At 61.4% G+C, this 23721-nt stretch overlaps 1 protein-coding gene across 1 annotated transcript; it reads right to left on the bottom strand.

Annotated features, from left to right (window-relative positions):
* Nucleotides 1–79: 79 nt before the first annotated feature.
* On the bottom strand, nucleotides 80–23379 carry LOC308676202 (leucine-rich repeat and calponin homology domain-containing protein 4-like). The gene is made up of 18 exons (XM_081341978.1): nucleotides 23131–23379; nucleotides 9916–10060; nucleotides 9697–9823; nucleotides 9319–9424; nucleotides 9076–9212; nucleotides 7337–7452; nucleotides 7120–7216; nucleotides 6910–6997; nucleotides 6648–6817; nucleotides 6412–6479; nucleotides 6019–6165; nucleotides 5463–5514; nucleotides 5044–5092; nucleotides 3661–3774; nucleotides 2699–2790; nucleotides 2321–2458; nucleotides 2131–2208; nucleotides 80–1942 (listed from the first exon to the last, which is right to left on the bottom strand). The coding sequence occupies exons 1-18, from the start codon at nucleotides 23321–23323 to the stop codon at nucleotides 1715–1717; spliced, it is 2145 nt and encodes a 714-aa protein (XP_081198104.1). The 5' UTR covers nucleotides 23324–23379; the 3' UTR covers nucleotides 80–1714.
* Between the last annotated feature and the right edge of the window lie 342 nt (nucleotides 23380–23721).

Here is a 23721-nt window from a genome sequence, read left to right as displayed (position 1 = left end):
TCCTCGTCGTCCAGCCCGCCGCGGCGGGGCCCGCAGAGCTCGGCCTGCGGGGAGGGAAGGGAGGGAGGCGCCGGTCAGGGGGTTTCGCCCAGAGCCCCTCGGCGCCGGCGAGCAAGAAAGCGAGCCGAGGCGGCGGTTCTGCTTGGAAAAAACCGTGTTTTGGCTGTTTTTTCAACAAATAGACGAGCGGGGGGAGGGGGCGCAGCGGAGACAGAGACGCATTTGAGGGGGGGGAAGGGGGGAGAGCCGCAGCCCTCGGAAGTCCTTCTTCCCGCGTGGAGGAAGACGATAAATAAAATATTTACAATATGGTACAAAGTGGTAGAAACACAAATCTTCACAATCTCCCACAGTTCTCGAATCTTCAAATATATATATATATGTATAGGTTTGTGTGGGTGCGTGTACAAAATATATAATTTAACGTACATTTTAAGGCAGAAGAAGGGGAACGCAGCTGAGAGGGAGGGAGGGGCTGGGCCAGGAAGGGGAGCCGCCTCCTCCCATTAAGGCATTTCCACTGAACTGGGCCAGACCCACCAACCCACAAAGGAGCTGGTGGTGCGGGGGGGGGGGGGGCAGAGGCACGGCGGGGGGGGGCTCCCCCCCTTCTTCCACAGAAGGCCCCAGGCAGGGACTCCAGCGCAAGGCGGCCTCCGAAGGAAGAGGAGGGGGTCCAGGTCTGGCCCAGGATCAGGCAGCTGTTGCGGCAAGGGAGCGCCCAGGTCTCCCAACGGCCCTTGAAAGGGCGCTGCCCGCCTGCCCAGACTGAGCCAAAGGCCCTCGTGTGAGAGTGCAGAACAGCCAGGAAGGCCTCCTTGCAAAGAGAGAGCCTTGGTGGAGCAGTGGGCTAATGGAGGCTAATGCCTCCTTAAGTAACACCAGCTGCCTGCGATTAGTGCAGGTTCGAGTCCCACCAGGCTCAAGGTTGACTCAGCCTTCCATCCTTCCGAGGTAGGTAAAATGAGGACCCGGATTGTTGGGGGCAATTAAGCTGACTTTGTAATAATGCCGCTTGGGGTGTGTGTGAAAGCCCTAATAAGCAGGCATATACATAGAATGAAGGCTACTGCTAAGCTTGTAAGCCACCCTGAGTCTTCGGAGAAGGGCGGGATATAAATGGAATTAAAATAAAAAATAAAAAATAAAAAAAAGCCAGAAGAGGCACCAGCTCTCGGCCACAAGAGCAGAGAGCCCGCACTGGGACTGGGAAAGTGGGGCTGTTCTTAAAGTTGCTACGCCTGAAGCAGCTCAAAAACAGGCGGAGGCCTTTGCGTTGCCGGGCGGGGCACACCGCGGCCATCCTGCCCCAGGAGGCACTTGGGAAGGGGAGCCAAAGGGGCACAGGGGAGAGAAGGCCACGGTGGCAGGTTCTGGGGAGAAGGCACCAGCAGCCTCAGAAGGGTCAAGGGACCCTGGCTGGAGAAGGGGAGGGCGATGGCCTGGGCTTCTTCGCTGCCCCGCTCCCTTCGGCCGCGTGAAGAACGAAGGCCTGGCTGAGCGAAGCTGGGCTGGCGGTTAACGGCCTGAAGCCAGAGGACACGTGTCCCTAGCAAGGGGCAGCTTGCTACGAGCTGGATGACCGAGAACCTCCACGGACGTTCTGCCTGGGGCCGGAACCTCTGGGAGACGCCCTGAGCGGGAAGGGCAGGGGCTGCTGGGAGCTGGGCGGTCCTGCTCAGTTGGGCGGCCATCGGGACGAGCGTCCGAGCACTCAGCAGCAGCAGCAGAAGCCACACAGCTGGCAATAGGCAAAGTACAACAGCAACATGACGCAGGCATAGAAGACGCCAAAGCCGGCGAGGTGGCCGGAGAGGGCGGCGGGGGCGAGGGCCCCCCCTGCCGCTGGGTGCAGCAGCAGCAGGGCCTCCAGCAGGCACAGGAAGCCGCGGACGTTGCCTTGGAGGAGGAGGGCAATGTCTGGGGCACCACAGAGAGACACCTGCGGCAGGCGAGAGAACACAGGCACAGAAAGACGGACACGTAAATGTTAAGAGAACACGGAACAAAAGCAAGGAGGGGCCGGCAGAGGCCTGCTTTTGCTGGGGTGGTGGTGAGAGAGCAGGCCCTGAACGAAAGGGTGGGGAGGGGGCTAGAATGATCCCCCAGGGACTCCCCATCCAGCCTCACCTCGGGAATCCCAAGCTGGCGGCAGGCGGCCAGGAAGCTCTGCAGGTTCTTGCGGCCTTTGGAGGCGTTCAGCTTCGGCTGTGGCAAAAGAGAAGAGTCGGTGGGCAAGGGCCACAGGAGCCGAGGCCGCCCTGCGGCAGGAATAGACCCCTTCTCCCACACAGGCATGCCCGCTTCCAAGGAGGCTCACCACAGCAGGCGAGGGCACATGGATGAAGGGCACGGAGCGTGGGCACAGACGGTTTGCCAACTGGCAAAGGATGACCCCATCAGCCAGGGCCTCGCCCAAGTCCTCTGCCAGCGTCAGGTTCAGATGGGACTCAATTGCCTGGGGGGAGGGGAGAGAGACGGTCCAGAGGCTGACGGCTACCTTGGAGACCGGGGGGGGCCAAGCCTTGGCAGCAGCGGGCAAGAGAAGCTTGAGTGCCAGCTGCAACTCCTCCCTCTGGCAGACACCCCAAACTCCAGCTGCCACCTCAACGCGGAAGCTACTGTCTGGCTTTGGGGACACCTTGCTTAGACGTGTCCCCCCAAATCCTAGCCGGGGCAAAGCCACCAGCACCCGTACCTTGCGCAGCTGGCTAAGGAGCTCCTGCTCGCCTGGGGCCTGGGATCCAGCACGGGACCGCGAGGGGCTGCTGAGATCAGGAGGTGGGGAGTCTGGAAAGAAATTTGGCAGCGCTCAGGGAAGCCCATAATTCTGGGCCTGGCTGCCCCCCCCCCCCCAGAAGGGCAAGCTTGTCTCTGGGGAGCTGCGGTCCCTGGGAAGATCGCCGTGACAGGGTGACTGAGGATCCAACCAGCTTCCAAGGGCCGCCCCCTCTCAGCCCCACCAGGCAGACCAGACCCCTGCAGGAAAGCCAAAGCTGCCGTTGCTGAAAGTGGCTGAAACTAACAATCTTGCAACTTGAATTACACCAGGAGTCTTCAAACTTGGCCCTTTTATGACTTGTGGACTTCAACTCCCAGAATTCTGGGAGTTGAAGTTCACAAGTCACCAAAGGGTCATCGTTCCCTCACACTAGCTGAGGAATTCTGGGAGTTGAAGTCCACAAGTCACCAAAGGTTATCGTTCCCTCACACTAGCTGAGGAATTCTGGGAGTTGAAGTCCACAAGTCACCAAAGGGCCAAGTCTGAAGACCCCTGGATTACACTGTCCTCCTCCGCCCCCCCCCCAGTGAATTAGGGAGTTTTGTGCCAGCCGCTTCGAAATGTTATCTGGACCTTCAGAACTTGAAGCAGGTTTTGCACTTGGAGCAAAACGGATCCCTTCCTGATCCCGCTTTGGCTCAGCAATCAGGATCTTGAGCATTCCTGAATTCCTGAACCGTCTCGCACTCGTTTCCTAACCCGGGCTCCCCACTCTTTCCTCTTCCCCCTTTCAAGGCCCCTCCTGATCCCATCGGCAGCCACTTCCCAGTGATCCAGAGGGGCTCAAAGCCTCCTCCCTGTTCCTGCAACCCGCCCAGGCCTGCCAACGGGCACGTGGAAGAAGAGCCTCGCGGCCCTGGCTTCTCTCGAACACTCACCCGAAGTGCACTGGATGCTCTTTTGAGACGAAGAGCGGAAGAGGAAGCTGGAGGGCCTCTGCGCCAGGCTGGCATCGCGGGGCGCAAGACTGGAGCTCTGGCAGAGCAGAGGGTCTGTAGGGGCAGAAGGGGGTCAAGGCTGGCCAGGGACTACAGGACTGTAGCAGCAGGGGGGGGGCGAGTGTGTGTCCGCGCACCACACACACCACCTAGTTGGTGGGGCGCGGGCAGAAGGGCGTTTATTTAATTTATCAAACAATTCTGGGTGGGCTCACAGTAGCCAAAAAAGGGGCCACAGTGAAATGAAAGAAAAGGAAGAAGGAGTTGTCGGGAAGAGGAGGGGGGCGGAGGGAAACGGAGCGGAGACTGCAGGGGCCGCAAACCGAACCCACTCGGGGACTCTCGGCACCTCGGAAGGCGGCCTGCGGACCAGGGCCAGGTGGGCAGAGAGGTTTTGAGGTTTCCCGGCAGACCAGGGGCTGCTTGTGGTCTCTCTGGGGATCCGCCTGGGGAAACAGACGCAGGCCTCCCCCTCTGCCGGCCCACTTACACCAAGGGGAAAGCTGGGGGTGTCAGCAGAACTACGCAAATTGGGTCCGGTGGGAAAGGGCCACTGAACAGGCAGCCGTGTCGAAAGAGAGTGCGTGTGTGTGTGTGTGAAGTGAATGCAGGAGTGAGCAGCCCGTGGGAAAGACGCCCCGTGCGACGTTCGCTCGTACGGAGAGAACGAAGGAAGGAGCAGCTCCAGAGGCGTAAGCGAGAGTAAATGGGCCAAGAGGAAAAGTGAAAAACGGAGCTTCTGAGAGTATCGAGAGTACAAAATGAAGTTTAAAAAAACGGGGACCAGCGTCTGGAGCGGCAGGTGGGCAGCTGCAAAGGGCGAGAGGCGCGGAAGGAAAAATGGGGCCAATCGGGCCCAGCTGCCTCTCCTCTCCCTCCTCCCAACTCCTCTCCCGGATTCCACGTAACGCCGCCCACCCCGAGGGGGAAGCACACCCTGAGCCTGGGAGGCAGGCTGAGCCATCCCCGGAGCCGAGTCCTTGCCACAGACCCCCAACCCACCCAAGGAGCCGGCTGCTTCTCCCCTCTCCCTCCCCCTGGCCCTCAGGACAGAGCCGGGAAGGGGGAGGGGAAGCTCCCGCAGCTCCTGAGTGGGGGGGGGGAGGACTGGACTGAAGGGGTTTTAGCTTTTTTAAACATTGTTTTAATTGGGCTTAATTAATTTAATGTATTTTAATTCTATATTATCTTTTATATTGTATTTTATGCTGCCCTGTAAACCGCCCTGAGTCCTTCGGGAATAGGGTGGTATAGAAATTTAATTAATTAAATAAATAAATAAATAAATAAATAAATAAATAAGTGTGTGTGGGGGGGACCTACCTGCAGAGCATGGACTGTGCCTGGGGGAGCCAGCCGGCTGTCTGACTGCCTGCAAGGCCACAGAAAGAGGGGGGGGGGTCAGGGCCCAGGGCCCGCGTTCAGATGGGGCGCAGAGCCAGGGAGTTCCCCAGACCTCTGCCCACTGGACAAGCATGGCCCCCAAGTGGGTGGCTGCCGAGACTGGGTGGGGCTACCCCTGTCCCACAGCCCTGCCCGCACAGCCCCAGACCCACTGGCTGAATTCACGCAGCACAGAAGTTTCTCAAATGCGCAGGGTGAAAGTAAACCAACCGTTTCGGCCTTCTCGTCAAGGCCCGGGGTTCCCGCAATGGGCTGAGCCAGCGGCCGGCTCCCTCCCCCTGCCGCCCAGCCCCACGTTCCCCTCCAGGGGCAAAGGCAGCACTTGCTGCTGCTCCTACCTGGCCACGGGGCTTCAGCCGAGGGAGGACACTGCCCTTCTCTGCCAGGCTGCTGCGGAAGGAAGGAAGGAAGAGGCGCCCTCAGGACAGGAGCCGGCCAGCCCCCACTGGGACCCTGGTGCCCTGGGTCAGCCCTCCAGCGCTGGCCTTTGGGAAGGAGCGGAGCCCCTCCTGAGGAACCAGGGGGAGGACAGGGTGCGAGGCAGAGAACACAGGAGATCCAGAGCCCCCCCAAATGCTGGAGGGGGCTGGAGCCAGCTGGGAGGCCCTTAATGGCTTAAGAGAGCAAATGGGGAGGGGGCCAATTCCTTCCAGAGCTTGGAGGGGCCCTTCCTGGAGTGGAAAGCCTGGCACAGGGCATCTGGTCATCCAGCAGGAGGCAGAGCGGCTTCAGCTGCCCCTGCATGTGCCCGCAGGCCCCTGGACAGGATGCCAACCGCCAGTCCCCAGTCAACACGGGCTCTGGAGACTGGGGGAAGGACCGACCACCAGCTGGAGGGCTGCCAAGCCGCTGCCCGGGAGCCGCAGGTGCCCATCCAACATCCCAGGCAACCACCTGTCCGGCCTCTCTGCCCCCTGGCTCCACCGTGGCGGCTGCTGCTGCTGCTGGCGCTCCCTCTCCTGCCACAGCTGCAGGAGCTCAGGGCGACGGCGCTCCTCCAGTGAGACCTCCGGCCTGGCGAGGGGCCCCCCACTGGTGCTCCTGAAGAGTGGGGAGGAAGGCAGCAAGTCCGTGGGGGGAGCTGCTCCGGGGCTGGGCCCCAAGCCGAGCCAGCGGTGGGGGCCCAAAGCACCCAGTCCGCAGAGCCAAGGAGGGGGGCAGCAGAAGAGCAGCCGGCCCTACAACTGCTGGAGGGAGGGGGGCAGCCCCCTCCTGGCAGGGCCGGGACGAGGAAGGCTGGGCAAGGCCCCACCTCCCACGGGCTCCCCAAAGCCCCGCAGCTGGTACCTGCCAGTCAGCCCTGGGTCCGCAGCTCCCGCTCTCTGGGAAGGGATCCTGGCCGGCTTCTGGGGCTCCTGTGGGAGACGGGCGCAGGAGGGTCAGTGCGGAGGAGCGGATTTCCCGCCTGCCCCCCTCCCACACGCCCCAAGGACCCTCGGAGTGCTTTCCGGGGCCTCCCAGAACAGGCTCCTAGCCACTTTGCCGAGGGCCAAGGGAGAGGGACCCCAAGGTGGCTGCCTTACCTCGTGGGACGCCGTCCCCGGGGGGCCGGTCCACGCCTTGCTGGCCCTCCCAGCTGGAGGGGGGCCCGTCACCTCTTCCTCCCCCAGCAGATCCTCCTCCTCCTCCTCCTCCTCCTCCCCGTTCAAGCTGCTGTCGATGTAGTCAATTTGTTCCAGTTCGCCAGCATCGCCTGGAGGGGGGCAGGAAGAGCTGGGCTCCAGCCGCCCGACCCTCTCCGGCCCTCCTCAGCTACGGCCAAGCTGGCACCCCCCGCGCACTCACCTGCCCCTCCGCGCTGCTCCCTCAGCTGCTTGGGGTCGCGGGCCAACTCAGCAATGCGGAAGGAGAGGTCGCAGAACTCGTCGGTGGACTGAGGGAGAGAGAGGCCCCCGGTCACGGAGGGCTCAGCCCTGGCCACGGCGAGGCTCCCTCCCCCAGCGGGGGAAAAGGACGAGGGGCCCCCACCCACCGGGCCTGCAGGGCACCACGTACCTCGTTCCCCGACCACCGCTTGCTACCGCTGTCTACGCTGTTGAAGCCCGAGTCGAGGCCCCCGTACTGCCGGGCTGGGTAGAAGTCCTCCGCGAGGCTGAAAGGAAGCCGAGGCGGCACCGAGAATGAGACTCCGGCCACCGCCAAGGCCCTTCCCTCCGACCGAAACCGGCACGGTGTCCGGCATCCCCTTCCAGGGCCGCCCTCGGCCTCTTACCACGTGCCAAAGCTGGTGGGGCGTCCCTGGGCGAGCTCTGCCAGGCCCGGCCGGCCTTTGCTGCAGGCCTCCATGTTGAGGTATTTGAAGATGTGGATCTTCCCTTTCAGGCAGACCTGCACGAACGGGAGCCCGTCAAGATCCGGAACGACCAGCCCGGCCGCTTGGAAGGAGCGGCCGGGCCTGCATCCCTCCAGGAGTCCTCCCTGGCCCGGCCAGCTGGGGCGAGGAGGGGATCTCCAAGGGCCAGGCGAAGCCCTCCAGGCTGCTGAGGTTGTGGGACGAGCCCCCCCCCCCAAAAGCCAGGGCCGCTGGAAGGATGGGCCGTGCTGGAGCAGAGGCTCAGCCTGGGAGGAGGAGGAGGAGGAGGAGGAAACCCGGGGCTGGTGGAAGAGGCTCAGCGATCGCACCTTGCGGCAAAAAAGCGCTCGTGTTTCTTCCAGGGTCTTTCCTGACCGCTCTGCCTCCAAGGCCGGGAGCCCAGCTGGGCAGCCCCCTCCTCTCGTGGGGCTGGGAGAAGAGCCCTCCGAGGCGGGAGGAACAGGCGCTGTTCCAGCAGAGCGCGAGACCCAGGCCCACCGTTTCCTCTTTATTTTTTTATTTTTATTTTGATCCCATTTATATCCCGCCCTTCTCCGAAGACTCAGGGCGGCTTACAAGCTTAGCAGTAGCCTTCATTCTATGTATATGCCTGCTTATTAGGGCTTTCACACACACCCCAAGCGGCATTATTACAAAGTCAGCTTAATTGCCCCCAACAATCTGGGTCCTCATTTTACCTACCTGGGAAGGATGGAAGGCTGAGTCAACCTTGAGCCTGGTGGGACTCGAACCTGCACTAATGGCAGGCAGCTGGTGTTACTTAAGGAGGCGTTAGCCCACTGCTCCACCAAGGCTCCTCTTACTCCGCTAACTTTGAAATTAGAGGCTCTTCCTCGTTTTGTTATAGCAACCTTTGTTTTATTTTAGACTTCGTTTCACTGCCCGAGGGTGGCAGGTGACGCCGTTTCCTTTATCCTGGAAGATTTTGAAGGCTTCGGTATGTTTCAAATACGGGCGACGGGCTCAGGTTGAATACCGTAGCTTCTTCGTAGGCCTTTTCCATTTCTTATTTAATCAGAATTTGTTATTTACCCATTTATCCCCCGTGACTAGTGACTCCAACATCGGCTCCCTTCTTTTCTATCTCTGGACCCACTTCTTTTCGTAAATTAGACGGCTCAAAGATTAGGACAGAACAGAACTGGAAGGGACCCTAGAGGTCTTCTAGTCCAGCCCCCCGCTCAAGCAGGAGAACCTATAGTACCATCTCAGACAAGGGACTGTCCGGCCTCTTCTTAAAAACCTCCAGGGATGGAGCGCCCACGGTTTCTGGTGGCAGGCAGTTCCACTGGTTCACGGTCCTCCCTGTCAGGGAGTTTCTCCTGAATTCCAGGTGGCTTGATCAGTTTCCATCCGTTGCTTAGCCAATCGAATTGCCGCGGCTTAATTTATCCGGCTTCAAATGGACGGGTAGCTTCGGCGCTTCTATCAGCTGCTTTTGCTGTTATTCTCATTTATTTTCTTCCTCCTCTTTTTTTCGGGGGGTGGCACTGAACTCCCGGCACCAGCCTCCACCCCTGAAGCACCCCAGGGCCAGGGCCCCCCGGCAGGGACGGGGCCGGCCATATGCGGGGGAAAGGCAGCGGCGCTCAGGGGGGCTCCAGACGGAGCCGGGCCAGGCCGTCCCGGCTGCCTACCTGAGCAGGGGGGAACTGCAAGGGGTTGTTCTCCAGAAGGATGCACTGCAGGTGTCGCAGGAGACGGAAGCAGACCGGCAGGCGAGTGACCAGGTTGCAGGAGATGTCCAGCCGCACCAGCGGAAGCTCGGCCAACTCTGCGGAGGCAAACGGGGGGGGGTCGTAAAGGCTCCGGGGGCAGCCAGCACCCAGCACCCAGCAGAGGCACTCGGCCCGGAGAGCCCAGCGGGCAGATCCGCTGACCTTCAGGCAGGACGGTGATCTGGTTCCGGCGAACGTTGAGATCCCGAAGAGACTCCAGGCCTGCCATGCTCCCCGGGAGGGACCGCAGCTCATTGCTGCTGACATCCTGGTCAGGGAGGGACAAAGGGAACCGAGTGAAGCCCCTGCCCCCTTCCCCCCCCCAAAAAAAGCAGAGACTGCAGGCAGGAAGGGCCCAGGCGTGCCAGCCACTCCCAAGAGCCCTCCAAGCCCCGTTGCCCAAGGCCGGCCCCAAGAGGGCTCTGCGCTGCGCTGTAGCCGGGAGGATCTGGGCAGCTTCTCTCTCTCTCTGGCTTCCAGGTGGGGGGCTGGGGCCTTTCTCCCGCCCGCCCACCCACCCTCCGCGGCCGGCACACCCACCAGTTGGCGAAGGCTGCTGAGGGAGCCAATGTCCTCCGGCAGGGCGGCCAGCTTGTTGTTGCTGGCGATGAGAACCTTGAGGGGCAGGCGGCAGAGGCAGGCGGGCAGGGCGGAGATCTGGTTCCGGCTGAGGGGAGGAAGGCAGGCTGGCTGTGAAGGCGCCCGAGAGCCCACCTGGCCCTTTGCTCCGCCCGCCAGCTGCCCCCCTTCCCTGGGTACCTGACGTTCAGGTAGGTGAGGGCCTGGAGGTTGGCGATGGCAGGAGGGAGGCTGCGCAGGCAGTTGTGGTACAGGCTCAGCCCCTCCAGGGACATCAAGTGGCAGGCGTCTTCAGGCACTTCGGCAAAGCGGTTCCGCGACAGATCTGTGCGGGCGGAGAGTCGTGAGACGCCCGGGACCCTTTCCAGGGGGAGCTACGACGGGGCCGGGGACCCAAAGGGGAAGATGCCCTGTTACGACATGCCCCCCCCCTCATTCCCCAGGCCCCTCTGTGGGTCCACCCAAGCCTGGAAGGGCCTGACGCTTTATCTCTCTGCAAGGAAGAGAGGCTGGGTGGGCACCTCTGAGCAGGCAATGCCAATGAAACCTTCTATTTAAGGGCCAAGGAGGTCCGAGAAAATCTGCATTTGCTTGGACAGCCTTGATCTGCATCGTTCACGGGCTCCCGAAAAGCAACTTCCTCTTTGGAAGGGAACTGACCGCCAAGCCCTTGCCCTGCCAGCAAACCCAGCGGATCAGCTGGACACCGGCCCTCCGCGAGGGGGGTGGGTGCTTCTTTCTCCAAGGCGTGTCCTCCCCGAGTGACGCTCCCCAGCCTCAGAGCACATTCAGGGGCCACGTCAGCTTCTGAGAAAATCCCTCACCACCAATCCTGCAGCCCCTGCCTCGCCAGGGCTCACTCCGCCCCTGGGCAGAAGAACGGAGTTGGAAGGGGCCTTGGAGGTCATCTAGTCCGGCCCCCTGCTCAAACAGGAAACCCTGTACCATTTCAGACAAATGGCTGCCCACTCTCCAGCGTTGGAACACCCACAACGAGCTGACTCGGGTCGCTGCTCTTTAAAGGCACAAGCCCAGCCCTGCCCTTCAAGCTACACGCAGACACAGCGGTGGGTTCTCCCTAATGACGGCCAGACCTCATGCCCCCCCCACATACACCCACAAAAGGCGGCATTGAGGGACTTCCCTCCCTCCGTGCCTCACCTGGCACAGGCTGAACTTTCCGGCCTCTTGCTTAAGTCAGATATTGTCACCTTCAGAGGGAGAAGCTTGAATGAGGCCAGGGCTCTCCAAATAAGACCGCTTCAAGCCCCAGAATTCCCCAGCCGGCTACCCTTGGGAGACCCCTGAGTCTTAGACTAATGTTTCTCTCTGGCTGGGGAGGGGGGGGTCACAGAAGAAAATAATCTCGCATGCTGAACTCGGACCCACCTGGGAAGTCACTCCCATTTCCAGGAAGCCCACTCAATTTAAGAAATCCCTTGTTGCAGGGAAACGGGGAACCCCCCCCCCACCCTGAAGCCTGCCAGACTTTCAGCCGGGGAGCTCTCTGGGGTGGGGAAGAGGGCTTTGCGTCCGGCGGTGGGAAAAACAGGGCCCAGATAGAGGGATTTGCAAGCTGCTTCTTGCAGGGGCCTCTGGGGAGGGGGGCAGGGAAGAGCCAAGAACGGCTGAGACCGGACCTCCGAGACGCTGCACCCAATGCCGATGGGATGTTTTGGAGGCAGCAGCTGCTACCTTTAGAAGCAGCTCCAGCACATCCAGGGAGCCCAGAAGCAGCTCCCCCAGAGCCACCTGGCCAGGTGAGCTTGGCGCCCCTTTCAGTTACATGAAAAGCCGTTTTTAAAACCCTACAATGCAGGTACGGTGTTCAGCAATAAACCCAGGGCAATGTAATGGCCAGACAACCTAAGCCAGGGGTAGGCAACCCTGGCTGGCTCAGGAATTCTGGGAGTTGCAAGTCCACGAGTTATAAAAGGGCCACGTTTGAAGACCCGTCATATACCACTAGCAGCCCCAATCCTTCCCTTATCTAACTGCAAACCATCCCTAATGTAGCTTACCTCTCCTCAACCATGTGATCACATGCAGATTTTCTTTGCGGGGGGGGGGGAGAGTGATGGCAGCTGGTAGATGGTAGCACTGCGCCAACCGCCCCCCCATCCCAACCTGAACAATAGCGACAGACCGGCTGCCCACGTGGCCTTCTGCAGACACAGAGGGCCACTGTCCTGCTGACCCGGGGGGGGGGGCACCCTGAAGGACATTCAGGCTATCTTTGCAAGGCACCCCCTGACAGACTCGGAAGCCATGGCCCTGCGCTCACCCAGGACCCCGTGGCCCTCCTCAGGGTGGCAAGCAGACTGACACTGGGCGTCTGCTGGAGCATGTGCAGAGAGCTGGCCCCCCCCCAATTCATTGAGCTTCTCGCTGCCACCACCCGGCTTCCTTCAGGGTTCACAGCTGAAGCAAGTTGGCCACCAGAAGGGGCTGGCCTGGGCTGTTTGGGGATGATGGGCCCTGAGGTACCACAGTCCCAGACAAGAGACACCCTCCAGTTGTGCTTGTGTACACTCCACGCTTTCCTGTGCACCACACCCCAGCACAAGCTAGACCCGCAGGCAACGTTTATGACTCTGTCTTTATTAGGTAAAAGGTCAAGGTTCCCCCACACAGGCGTGCTAGTCGTTTCCGACTCTAGGGGCCGGTGCTCATCTCCGTTTCAAAGCCGAAGAGCCAGCGCTTGTCCGAGGACGTCTCCGTGGTCATGTGGCCGGCATGACTAGACGCCAAAGGCGCACGGAACGCTGTTACCTTCCCACCGGAGTGGTCCCTATGTTTCTACTTGCATTTTGACGTGCTTTCGAACTGCTAGGTGGGCAGAAGCTGGGACGAGTAACAGGCACTCACTCTGCTACGCGGCACTCGGGATTCGACCCGCCAAACTGCCGACCTTCTGATCGACAAGCTCAGCGTCCTAACCCACTGAGCCACTGCGTCCCTGCCTGTCTTTATTAGGATTATGCTTTATTTGACAGACGCAGGCGCGGGGAGGAATCTAGCGAGCTACAACCAGAAGAGGAGCAAAAATACATTTTTGTCACAATCAAAAGACCGTCAAAACCACAACCGACTTCAGGCGGCTAAAGGGCTCCTGCTGGACGGCTGAGGTTTGTGTCTGAAACACTCAGCCAAGGAAGGGGGGGGCAATGTCCACCTCCAACTTCATGGCCTTACCTGAGTGGCTCCTGCCTCTGAGTCAGCTCCCCCCCCTGTGCCTGTCCTCTGGCCCCTTCCCCCCATGCTCCAGCTGAGCCTTCAGTGGGACTCCCAACCAACAGCAGGGCAGGACACAACAGGGCCTCTCTGACCCCCCCCCCCCAGGAAGGGAAGGCCCTGAGGGGTCTCTGGGGTCTCTGTAGCCACCAGGAGGACGACAGCTTTGCCCCCCCAGGAACTGGTGCTCAGGTGGGGACCCTGGGGCAGCCCTGCCTGATCCCCCCCCCGCCATTCTGGAGCAGGGGGAGGTTTTGCTCCCAATCCCTTCATTGCCCAGGCTCAGCTCCGGCTTCAGGGCAGGGGGTGGGGGATCCTCCCACCCTCCCCCTGCGCTCCCTCCCAGCACAGCCCAGTCCCCAGTGCAAAGCCCTCGGCCGCTTCAGGGCCCCAGGCGTCTCCTCTCGCCGGTCACTGGCTGCAGGCCAGGCCCTCCTCCTGGTCACCGGGAGCAAAAGTGAACGTGCAGCCCCGGCTGCTTCAGGGCAGCCCAAGGGCCGGTCAGAGGCCCTCCAGGCAGCCATGAGGACTAGAAACCTGACTTATCAAGGTTGACCTCTGCCCCACAGAGGCAATTGCCAGGGCCCCCAGCCAAGACAGCAGCAGTCGTGAAGTCTTTGCATGCCAAAATGGCCTCTTTATGGTGGTTCTGAGCAGGACTTGTGACTCCCCCCTTCCGGAGTGGAATCCGCTGGGCAGCTGCTGCTCCCCGATTTCCACTGGGTGGGGGCGGCAGAGAAGGGCCGGCTGGAAGCGGATCCTTCCCAGCCGTGCAGAGTGTTTTGCAGCTGCCCACAAAGATCCCAGATCAGAAGCAGCAGCTGCCCCTCGCCTGGGGCACCCAGGCGAGAGATTACATTGGGGGGGGGGAGCCGAGAGGAAAATCATAGCAGAAACTCCGGACAAGGCCTAAAAATAGCGCCCAGATGGTCTCCTTCTGGGGCAAAAGGGGGGCAGCCGGTCCGACACAGGGAAGCGTTTCGAAGGGGCCGAAGGCTTGGCTGGAAAGCAAGCGCCCTTTATCTGGGGGGGGGGCTAAAGAGCGAGAGACCAGAACTGGGAAAATACAACTGCTCAGGCGCTCCTGCCAGCTCCCCCGCACACACACACACACACACACACACCATGAAGGGCATGAAAAGCCCCTTCGTAACCTTGTGAGATGGTGTTGGGGACCCCCGCTTGCTGCAAACAGGGGAGGGGGCCAGCCGGGGCCTTGTGCAGAGAGAGGAAGGAGAGGTCACCGGCCACCCAAGGCCAGTGGAGAGAAACGAGCCAGCAAGAGGTTTTATCAGCACCACATCCAGATCTGAATGCCGGGAACTCAGATTCTGGGCTCCGCAAAGGGGCTGGCAGCTGTCCCGGCCCAGCCAGGCCTCCCCCAAGCGCCGCAGAGGGGCCCCCTCCACGAGTCAGCAGGTTCTGCTCTTCCTCATTCCTTCAAACCACATCCACCTTTCCATTTTTGGCAAGGACCAGAGAACCGGAACAAACTCTTGAAATCGGAGAGAGCCTCCGAAAGCCAAGAGCACGTCTCCACCAGGAGGCCCAGCCATAAGATTTTTGTCCCTCTGCTCGGGCGTCATAACGGTAACCCTACCCTCCAGCCACCTTCAGAAGGGAAGCCCCCCCCCAACAAAGGAGCCTCGGGACCCTCCTCTGAAGATTTTTCTTCCGGGGCTGCTGGGCCCTTTGGTTTCCTTGTTGTGAAGGGCCTCTGCTGGTTCGCGCGCTACAAGGAGGCCCGGGGCTGTCAGGAGGATCTGCTGGTGGCTTCCGAGACATTTCCGGCCACGTTCCTGTCCATTTCTCAGCCGTAGGGCTGAGTGGTCAGGCCCTTTTGGATACAGCCACGTGGCCGTCCGTTTTGCGGGAAGGTGTGGGGCAGGCGGCCTGCCTCCTTTCTCTGGCGCGCTGGGTGGCTGCGGGACGCTTGTGCCCGTCCGTCGGACAGATGCTCTCCCAGGCGGCCAGCTTGGGGCTCTGGCACCGTCGTGCTGGGCAAGTGGAGGGAGGCTTTACGGCAGCTCTCTGCCCCTTCTTCCTCTGCCGATCAGAAGCTCCAGGAAGGGCGGTGCGTATCGAGCCGTAAACAATACCCTCATCAAGGCACACGAAAAGAGCCCAAGCAGCGTGAACCACACCCGTGGGGCTTGCGCAGCAGGGCGGGGCACATTCCCCACAACCTCTGCTCTGCAATGCGCCGAGCAGCTTTGCTTTGCACCTCTGGAGAACTTGTGTGGGTGGCCCAGAGGCCTGGCTAGCCACCCGTCTCCTTTACTTCTGCAACACCTCCTGTTGGCATTTGCTGCTTTCTCCAACCAATTTCCTGGCTTCACGGGGGCCCGGGCGCCATCTCGAACTTGCAATGGGCTGACCGGGAAGGGGAAGACCCCACCTCCCCACACACCCACCCCGACTCCACCAGCGGGCCAGGAAGCTGCTCCGGGTTTAGGTTGGTGGAGAAGAAAATGAGCCGCTCGTATCGTGTGCGCTTTGACAACAAAAATTGCCAGGAGCCCCATCAGTATCCTGAAGGAGATGCCGAGATGCCAGATCTCATGCCAGGGTCTTCGGGCCGCCCTGGCTAGCTTAAACTAAGAGAGACCCTTCCTCTTATTATGGTTCTTCACACCCTCAGCCAGATCTTCAGACTGGACTTGGCCCTTCTGTCTGCCTGCTGAGCCCTCCCAAAGACCTGAGCTAAGCTGCCTTTGCAACCGACTGGTGGTGAATTTGTCAATGCCGAGAAGGGACCTTGGAGGTCTTCTAGTCCACCCCCTGCACCACCAGGAGACCTTATGCCATTTCAGACAGGTGGCTGTCTAGCCTCTTCTTCTTCTGGTGGCCAGCTGTTCCACTGGTTAACTGTTCTCACTCTTGGCAAGTTTCTCCTTAATTCCAGGTGGCTTCTCTCCCTGATTAGTTTCCATCCATTGTCTGTGTGTGTGTGGGGGGGGGGTTGCCTTCTGGTGCTTTGAAAAATAAGTTGACCCCCACCTCAAATATTGGAAGACTGCTATCGTGTCACGCTGAGTCCCTTTCTCTAGGTTGGCCATGCTCAATTCCTGCAACTGTTTTTGTCTCCAGTCCCCTAATCGTCTGAGTTGCTCTTCTTTCCAGTTGTTCCAAAGTCTCAACATCGTTTTTGGGATGTGGTGACCAAAACTGGATGCAGGATTCCAGGTGAGGCCTTAAAAAGCAGTACTAATATTCTCGTGATTTTGATCCTATCCTTGTAAGGATTGCATTGGCTTTTTGGGCTGCTGCCACGCAGGGCTGGCTCGTGTTGAAGGGATCGTTCATCAGGACTCCAAGGTCCCGCTCACCGTTGCTGCTTTCGCCTAATCCACGCTTGTACCTTTGGTCTTTCCTGTCCAGGTGTAACACCTTGCTTTTCTCCACATGAAACGTCACGTCGCTTTGACAGGGCCCCTCGTTCCAGTCTGTCAGGATCTTTTTGGATTCCTGAGGCCGTCTTCTGGGGCGCTGGCACTCCCAGCCGGCTTAGTGTCATCTGCAAATTGGGCGAGTTCCCCTCCTACTCCCCCCTCTAGATGGCTCGTGAAGACGCTGGAGAATCCCGGGCCTGAGCGGGAACCTCCTGGTCCCCCACGGCTTCCTTCTCTCCGTGTGGACCAAGTGCCGTTGAGGACGGTTTGTCGGCTAGGTACAAATTCTACAAACAGAACGAGCCATTGTGTTTTGTTCTCTTCCTTCTCCGGCACTTTCTCTTTCCAGCCGTCTCCAGATCCTGCCACATTATTATTATTTATTAAATTTCTATGCCACCGTCGACCGTACAAGGTGATTCTGCGCAGCACCTTGGCAGGCTTTTAAACTTCTGATGCCTTTGAAAGGCGTTGTGTGTGTGTGTGGGTGGTGAAAGGGGAAAGCTGCACAGGAGGCAGCAGGAAGTGAAAACACACACACAACAGGCTTCTGGTATGTCAAAGGGAAGTTGGGGGTGGGGAGCAGCCCCGATCCAATCCAGTCGCAGGGAACCCAAACTGATCAGAAGGAGGGGGAGAACACGAGGGCCGGCTGGGCCCATCCTGGCCTGCCAGGGCACGAGGTAAATCGGTCTGGAAGACCCTGGATCCCTGGAGGATGCCGATCTGGAGGATTACGATTAGCCGGCTCCTCTTCACTGCCTGGCTTGAAGGAGGCGCCTGGGGGGATGCCGAGGGGCCCCCTTGCCCTCCGAGCAGGCCAAGCACCCACAGGGCACCAAGCCAGAGCAGGAGAAACTCAGCTCTCCACCAGCTGCAACCGCACTGCCAAGCCAGGGCTTCTGTTGGCAGGAACCAGTTGGGTAAGCCTGGCAGGCAGGGGGTTGCCCAGGGCCGCCCTGGGGCGAGGGAGGGCTGCAACGTCTCCTGGGCAACTGTGCGCCTGCCAGGGTGAGCAGGGCAGAGAACCCGCCCCAGGGACTTTGTCCACAAGGCCTTCGGCAGATTCCTCAGCAGGAACCGATCACCTGCCTCTCCCCCCCCAGGGACTTCCTCCTTCTTCCCACCCCCGTCGTCCTCGCCACGCCCAGGACTCTCTGTGGGGCTGCAAAGAGGAAGAGGCCACTTCCTGGTACACAAGGCCCTCTTGCCCAACTCCCCAGCTTCCCTTTGACATGCCCGGCATGCATTTTCCATCTGACCCGTTCAGAATATAAGATTCACCCTTCCACACCTCAGGCGTGGTGCCTCCCTGGCACCCCCAGCCAGGTGAAGTGTGTCTCCTCTGGAGATGATGGCAAACCCACCAGCAGTGCCACCAGGGTCCCCCTGCACAGCTTCAGGCCTTCTACATTCAGACATCCGGAGGCGAGATGACAACAAGGGCAGACGTGCCGACCAAAGCCGGCCACCCTCTCGGAGGAAGGTCCCTGTTCTCCCCCGAGGGGGACCCACCTCACCAGACTCTGGTGAGCAAGGTAGCCTCCCCCGGGGCTCCTCTGCAATCCTGGCAGGGAAGACGGGCGCCCCAGAAGCGTCACCTATCAACAGAATCCGTTCCCCTGGAAGCCGAAGAAAGCCTCCCTCCGTCCGCTGCAAGGGCTACTTCGGCCTGACCCCGGCCGTCCCCCTCGAGAAGCTGAAGCGAGCGTTTCCTGCCCAGGGCCCCGCGGGGCACCAGGATGGCAAGAGGGCTCGGATGGGAAGCCCGGCTGGGTGGATTTCATCCTCTTGCCTAAGGGAGCCATTCAGTTAGGACCAGAACCGGCTGTGCACTCTCTGTGCGGGCTCAGGCGCCCCCTTCCCGCCTGCCCGCCCTCCCACCGCTCATACTCTCTCAAGGGTGCTGCCTTGCCCCCCCCCCCACGGAGCGACTCAGAGGGAAGGCAGTCCTCTCTGGGCAAAAGACCAGGCCGCCCTGAAGGGAGGGAGTGCCTGCTGAATGCCCGGCTGTTTCTGCTCAGACTGACAGGCACCCACTCCTGGTTGGGGGGCCTGGGAGCCCTCGACAACTGGGAGGGGGAAGCCTCAGCCCAAGAGAAATGCCCCCCACCTCCGGGAGACAAAAGAACTCCTCTTCCGCATGGATTCCTGGCGTGGAACCAAAGTGTCTTGATAAAGTAGCCCCCCCAGCCTCCCTCCTTTTGTTTTGGGGTGCACACCCATAAAAATGGGAGAGTTATATCACCACCACCCCCGACCCGAAGCTGCTCTCCCCACCACTTTCCTGGCAAACCAGGCAGGTGAAGGAGGTTACCCACCTCCCTTGTTGGCTCTTGAGTAATAATGGGGAGGGGGCTCCCCCCCAGCTCTTAGGAGGACAAGGACAGCTGCCCAAAGCTCACATGGGCCAGGGGCTCTGTGCTGCCCGTGACCTCTGCTCCCCCCCGGGGATGGCAGCCCCTTCTCTGCAGGGCCCCACGGCACAGTTGACGCCGGGGCCCCGCCAGGGATGGAAGGGCCCCGAGGCCACGGGGAGCCAGACCGGCTCCTGCGGCAGGAAAGGCTTCTTGGGGGGGCCCAGGGAAGGGTTCCCTTCAAACCGAGAGCAGGGGGGGCTTGAACCCCAGTGCCATAAAGGCAGACCTGAGCAGCCTCAGGAGAAGGAGCAGCAGAAGCAGCCAGAAAAAGGGGGGGAGGAGGCGTGCCCCCTCCCCGGCCTTGAACTCTGGCCTGTGGAGCACAGCCAGCCCCCCCCTTTCCTTTCTCAAGAGCAACAGGCTGCAAAGGTCCGGGCAGGCCAAGGGTCAGTCCAGAGAGCGGGATTCCTGGACACCCCCCCAGCTCCCTCCTCACCCCCACTGGGTGGGGGGCTTCCAGGAGAAGGAGAGGCCTGAGCCGGGGGCCAAAGAGGTCACCCACCGCTGGGCCAGGCCTGCACCTCCTGGGCCCTTCAAGCCGAGCAGCCCAGGGCGGCTGGACAGGGCAGAGCCCGCCAGAAGGGAGCCAGCCCTTCTCCCCCCCCCCCCAGCCGCAGCTGAGCCAGGGCGAAGAAGGCCCTCCCCCCCACCCACCCCCCCAGATATCCCAGAGGTCCCGTGGGGCTCAGCAGCAGCAGCAGCAAGAATGCCTCCTGGGGAGTTACTCTGCAGCTGAGCCCCACAGCAGGGCTGGCCTCCCTCTCTCTCTCTGCAGCTCCCCCCCATCACTTTTTCCACAGCCAGAAGACCTGCCGGTGGGAGCCAGCTGGACTCAGCAAGGAAAAACTCCGCTCAGAGCCTAAAATGGAGCATTCCTCTCCCCCTGGCAGCTCGGCCTGCGCTAGCCCCACATGATCTTCTGGGTCCCTGGCGGATAAGATCCTCCTCCTGCCTTCTGGTGTTACGGCTCTGGATTCCCATCTTGCTTCTCGCCCGGTGAGAGGAGGAGAAATCCGAAGACGAGAAGCGCCAAACCCCCATTAATCCACGCCAGGAATTCACTTTGTAAACTTTTAAGACGCTTGGACTTCAACTCCCAGAATTCCTCACCCCTCTGGAAGTGGGGCAGATGGAGAATAGGGGCCTGTGCGAGGCCCCTGCTCTGAGCCAGCCGGTCCTCCCTCCGGCCTTGTGGCCAAAGGTTGCCAGCCCAACTTCTCCGTGGGAAACGCCCCGTCCAGCGTCTCCACACAGAGGGAGACACGCTAGCCTAAAACACACAGGTGCCCCCAGGACGTCATGCCGTGGCCTCCAATCATGGCTTGTAGAATAAACTGGAATGAGCTGAATTAACACAAGAACTCCTCTAATGCGACCGAGAAACCACAATGTGGGTTTGTGTTGGATGACCTCAGCCAATCCAGGTTTCACACGATGCCTAATTCAAACATCACATCAAACCACAATTGTTACTTAAGCTCTCCTCTTGTTTCTTTCTCAAGACCTTTCCTGGCGGGATCCCTTAACTTTATCTCCCTAACGAGAGCCCTGAGGGCTCTCTCTCTAAAGGACCACGGATTGTGTCATAAAGGGGGGAGCCGGAGGGAGCCCCTCACGCACGGCTCCTTCCGGACAGGAACAAAGTCAGCGAACCTTCGGTGGGACATCGGGAGGCGAACCAGATGCCGGAGGAGACAACGCAGGGCTGCTTATGGCCTGCTTAGCCAGATTCCGCTTTTTCACGTGGACCCCGATTTCTGCCGGCCAGCCGGCCGTGGCCTGGCGTGATTGGCAAGGCCCGAGCCTCCTCCCCCGGGGGTTTCTTGCCTGAGGATGGAGCGGGGGCCGGGCCACGCTCCATTTCTGGAGGGAAGAAGCCAAAGGAGGAAACAGCCGAAGGCCCCGGATGGGTCAGCGGTTCTTCCCGACACCCGTCAGTCGAACAAGGAAGTGCTCCTAACTGCCACTTATTTCTAGGCTCTGGGCCACTCCCCCCCCATCTGAGAAAACAAGAAAAACCACCTTACACGCCGAGCAAGCAGATGGGAAAGCCCCCTCCCCTCTCACCACAGCTCAAAGGCCCACGGAACCCCCGGCCGAGGCAGGGAATTTGGGGGCTCGCAGGAGGGCGGGTGGGGCAAGGGGCTCACAATCCTCGGGGGGGGGATGCTTTGCCAGAGAGCAGGTGCTGCGACAGAGATTGCGCCCCCCCAGCCACAGGGGACATCGATCCAAAGGAAACCGGCTCCGTCCCTTGGCACAGGGTGGGCAGGCGCTGGGGGGCTGTCAGGGGCACCCCAAAACCCGGGAGGGCCAAGCTTGCTGAGCTCCCATTCAGACCCAATAGTCCTCAGGCTCTGAAGCAGAACCGCATACTAGGCCTGAGGAGCTTCATCCGCCAGGCTGACCAGCGACCCCCCACCCCACCCAGGGACCTCCTGCAGCTGCCAAACGAGAGCATCATCCAGCGGCACCCCACAAATCAGGGCTTTGCGCTTGACCCCTCCTCCCAGAGGCCAGGTGCAGAAAAAGGAGGAAAACCACAGGGGCTCCTTGTTCCCCACCCCCACGGACTCGGTACCAGGAAGGTCAAGCAGGGCCGGGAGAGTGCCCTCCCCAGCACTGCCACAGATCACCCACCAATGGGATCAATGCCACCTCAGCCCTGTGTTCAGGTTTAAAAGAACCCATCGGGCACCCAGGTGATCTAACAGATCCTGCATGGGGGGGCGGGAGCACCAGCAAGCCCAAAGGCAACATGGGGAGATCTCTCAGCATGAGGCAGGTCTGACTACAGGGAAGGTCCAAAGGGACCCACACCGCCTTTGGATCACGGGCAAAAAGAGTCCGAGGCTGCCCCCTCCAATCTGGATCGGGCCCTCAATGCTGCGGGACACACCTGCACGGCTGCGAGAGCCAGGCCACCCAGGGGACGGTCAAGGGTGAAAGGTTACCACTGCGGTGGGGAAGCAATTATGATTAGCCCCCACTGCAATCCAGCCGCACAGGGAGGGGGGAGGCTGCCCGGTGGCAGGAGGGCAGGGCAGCCACAAGCACCCCACTCCCCCCCCCCCGGCCTAGGCCCCAAGTGCACCCAGGGCTCCCGCTGGTCACCTCTGGCACCCATCCAGGCTGCCTTCCTGGCGCCTGCCTCCTTGACCACCACAAGTGACCACGGAAATTCCTGGCTTGCAAAGGGGTCGGGTTCAAAGGGCGACCCTGCCTCCTGACCGGCTGGGAGTCTCCCACTGACCGCTGAGGCAATGGGGACGCCCCGGGCCTTGTGCCAGAGAGATCTGCCAGCAACCTTCAGCTCTCGCCACGGGGGCACTAGCAGAGCCAAGCGTGCCCCAGGGGAGAAATTCCAGGAGCCAGCAGGCCCAGTGGTCGCAGAAAGCAGCTGCTCCCCTGCCTGCCTCGGGTGAGTCACTTCTCCCCTGTAAGGATCCGGCTCCTCCTTGCCCTCCATCTCTGCTTCTCTAGGGAAGCCACCTGCACAGCCACCGGGACCGTCCCACAAGGGGCGGGGGGGGGGGGTGCCAGCCAGCCACAGCAGGGCACCGGTCCAGAAAACAATGCCACTCTGTAGCAGGGAACACATGCGAAGCGGAACATCCCTGCCACACGCGGGTGCACTTTGCAACTCCGCTTTCGGCGACCCTGGTACAAGGGAGGCGGGAGCCGCAACCGAAAAGGCCACCCCGGAGGGCCCAAGGAGGGCAGAGCCACCCCTGGAAGCGGTCAAAGCCCTGCAGACGCCAGCAAGTCAGGAGACGGCAGCGCAAAAGTTGCTTCCCGCCAGGGAACAAGGCAGGTCCCCTCCCTCCTGCCCGCCAGCCCCGCCGGGAGCAGCTCCCTCCCCCCGGGGGTCGCCAGGGGGCCTCGGCCCCTCCAGCCGCCTCCCCTCCTCGTAGGGGCCGGGCGGTCCAAGCTCCCAGACCCGCGCAGCCTCCGCCTGCCCCTCGGCGCCGGGAGAAGCGCTGCCGCAGGACGGGCGCAGCCTGCTTCAACCCGAGGGGCGGAAACAGCGGGGCGGCCTCCTGCCCGGGACTCCCGGTGGCTGAGCTACACCTCCCATCATCCCGGGCGGCGCGGAGGATGGGCACTGTAGTCCAGCCCGTCTCCGGGGGGCGGGGGAGCGGCCGGCAGCCGGAGAAAAGTCCCGGGCGCTTCTTCGAGGGGGCGGGGCGCAGTAGGGGGCGTGTCCGACGCGCAGAGCATAAGCGAGAGGGCGGAGCCTGCAGTCAGAAGAGACCCGCTGGGGGCGTGGCCAGAGTAGGGTCAGGGGGGCTCCGGGGGAGGCGGGGCGGCGGCGTGTGGCCGGGAGGGGGCGTGGCCGAGCACCTCACCCGCTTGCGTGGTGTCGCTGAGGTCCCAACGCCGAGCGGCTCCTCCGGGGAAGTGCCTCAGGCGCCGTCCCGCCAGGCACAGGCTGCCCGAGACCACCGCTTCTTCCAAGGCGCGCTCGGGGCCCGGGAGGAGGCCGGGCAAGGAGGGGGAGGGCGGGGGCAGCGAATCGGCCCCGCCCTCGCCCGCCGCCATCCCGTAGGCTCCGCTGTTTCCGCTGCGGCCGTCGGGAGCCGAATGAGAACAGGGCGGCAGAGACGGCGAGACCCCAGCCAAAGGGGGCGGTGCTAGAAGGATCGCGTTCGCCTATGAGAGGCCGGACGTGCGGGAAGCGGCCAATTAGAAGGGCCCTTGCCCAGCCCTTCCACTCCCAAAAGCCAATCCCCTTTAAAGGAGCTGCCTGACTCTTCCTCCTTTTGGTCCAATCGAACGCCCGTGATGGAAGGGAACCGGGACGTCTGCGAAAGCCTCTCGGTGCAGCCAATCGCTTACGAGGGAGGCGGATTCCCCCGGATCCAACTGGCCTGACCGACACGTGAAACTGCTGCGCACGTGCCTCCGTCGCCCTATCAAATTCAAGGAGGCAGGGAGGG

Source organism: Vipera berus, assembly GCF_964194415.1.
Source record: "Vipera berus genome assembly, chromosome: W".
NCBI lineage: Eukaryota > Metazoa > Chordata > Lepidosauria > Squamata > Viperidae > Vipera > Vipera berus.
Note: the sequence above shows the minus strand (reverse complement) of the source record. Positions and strands in the feature narration are given on the sequence as shown.

Excerpts from the sequence above, each read along its gene's own strand:
- LOC308676202 (XM_081341978.1), bottom strand. The coding sequence starts at position 23,323 with ATGGCGGCGGGCGAGGGCGGGGCCGATTCGCTGCCCCCGCCCTCCCCC. Across the intron at positions 9,213-9,318 it reads GATCACCGTCCTGCCTGAAG|AGTTGGCCGAGCTTCCGCTG; the intron begins GTCAGCGGATCT and ends TTGCCTCCGCAG. Across the intron at positions 7,217-7,336 it reads CCCACCAGCTTTGGCACGTG|CCTCGCGGAGGACTTCTACC; the intron begins GTAAGAGGCCGA and ends GCTTCCTTTCAG.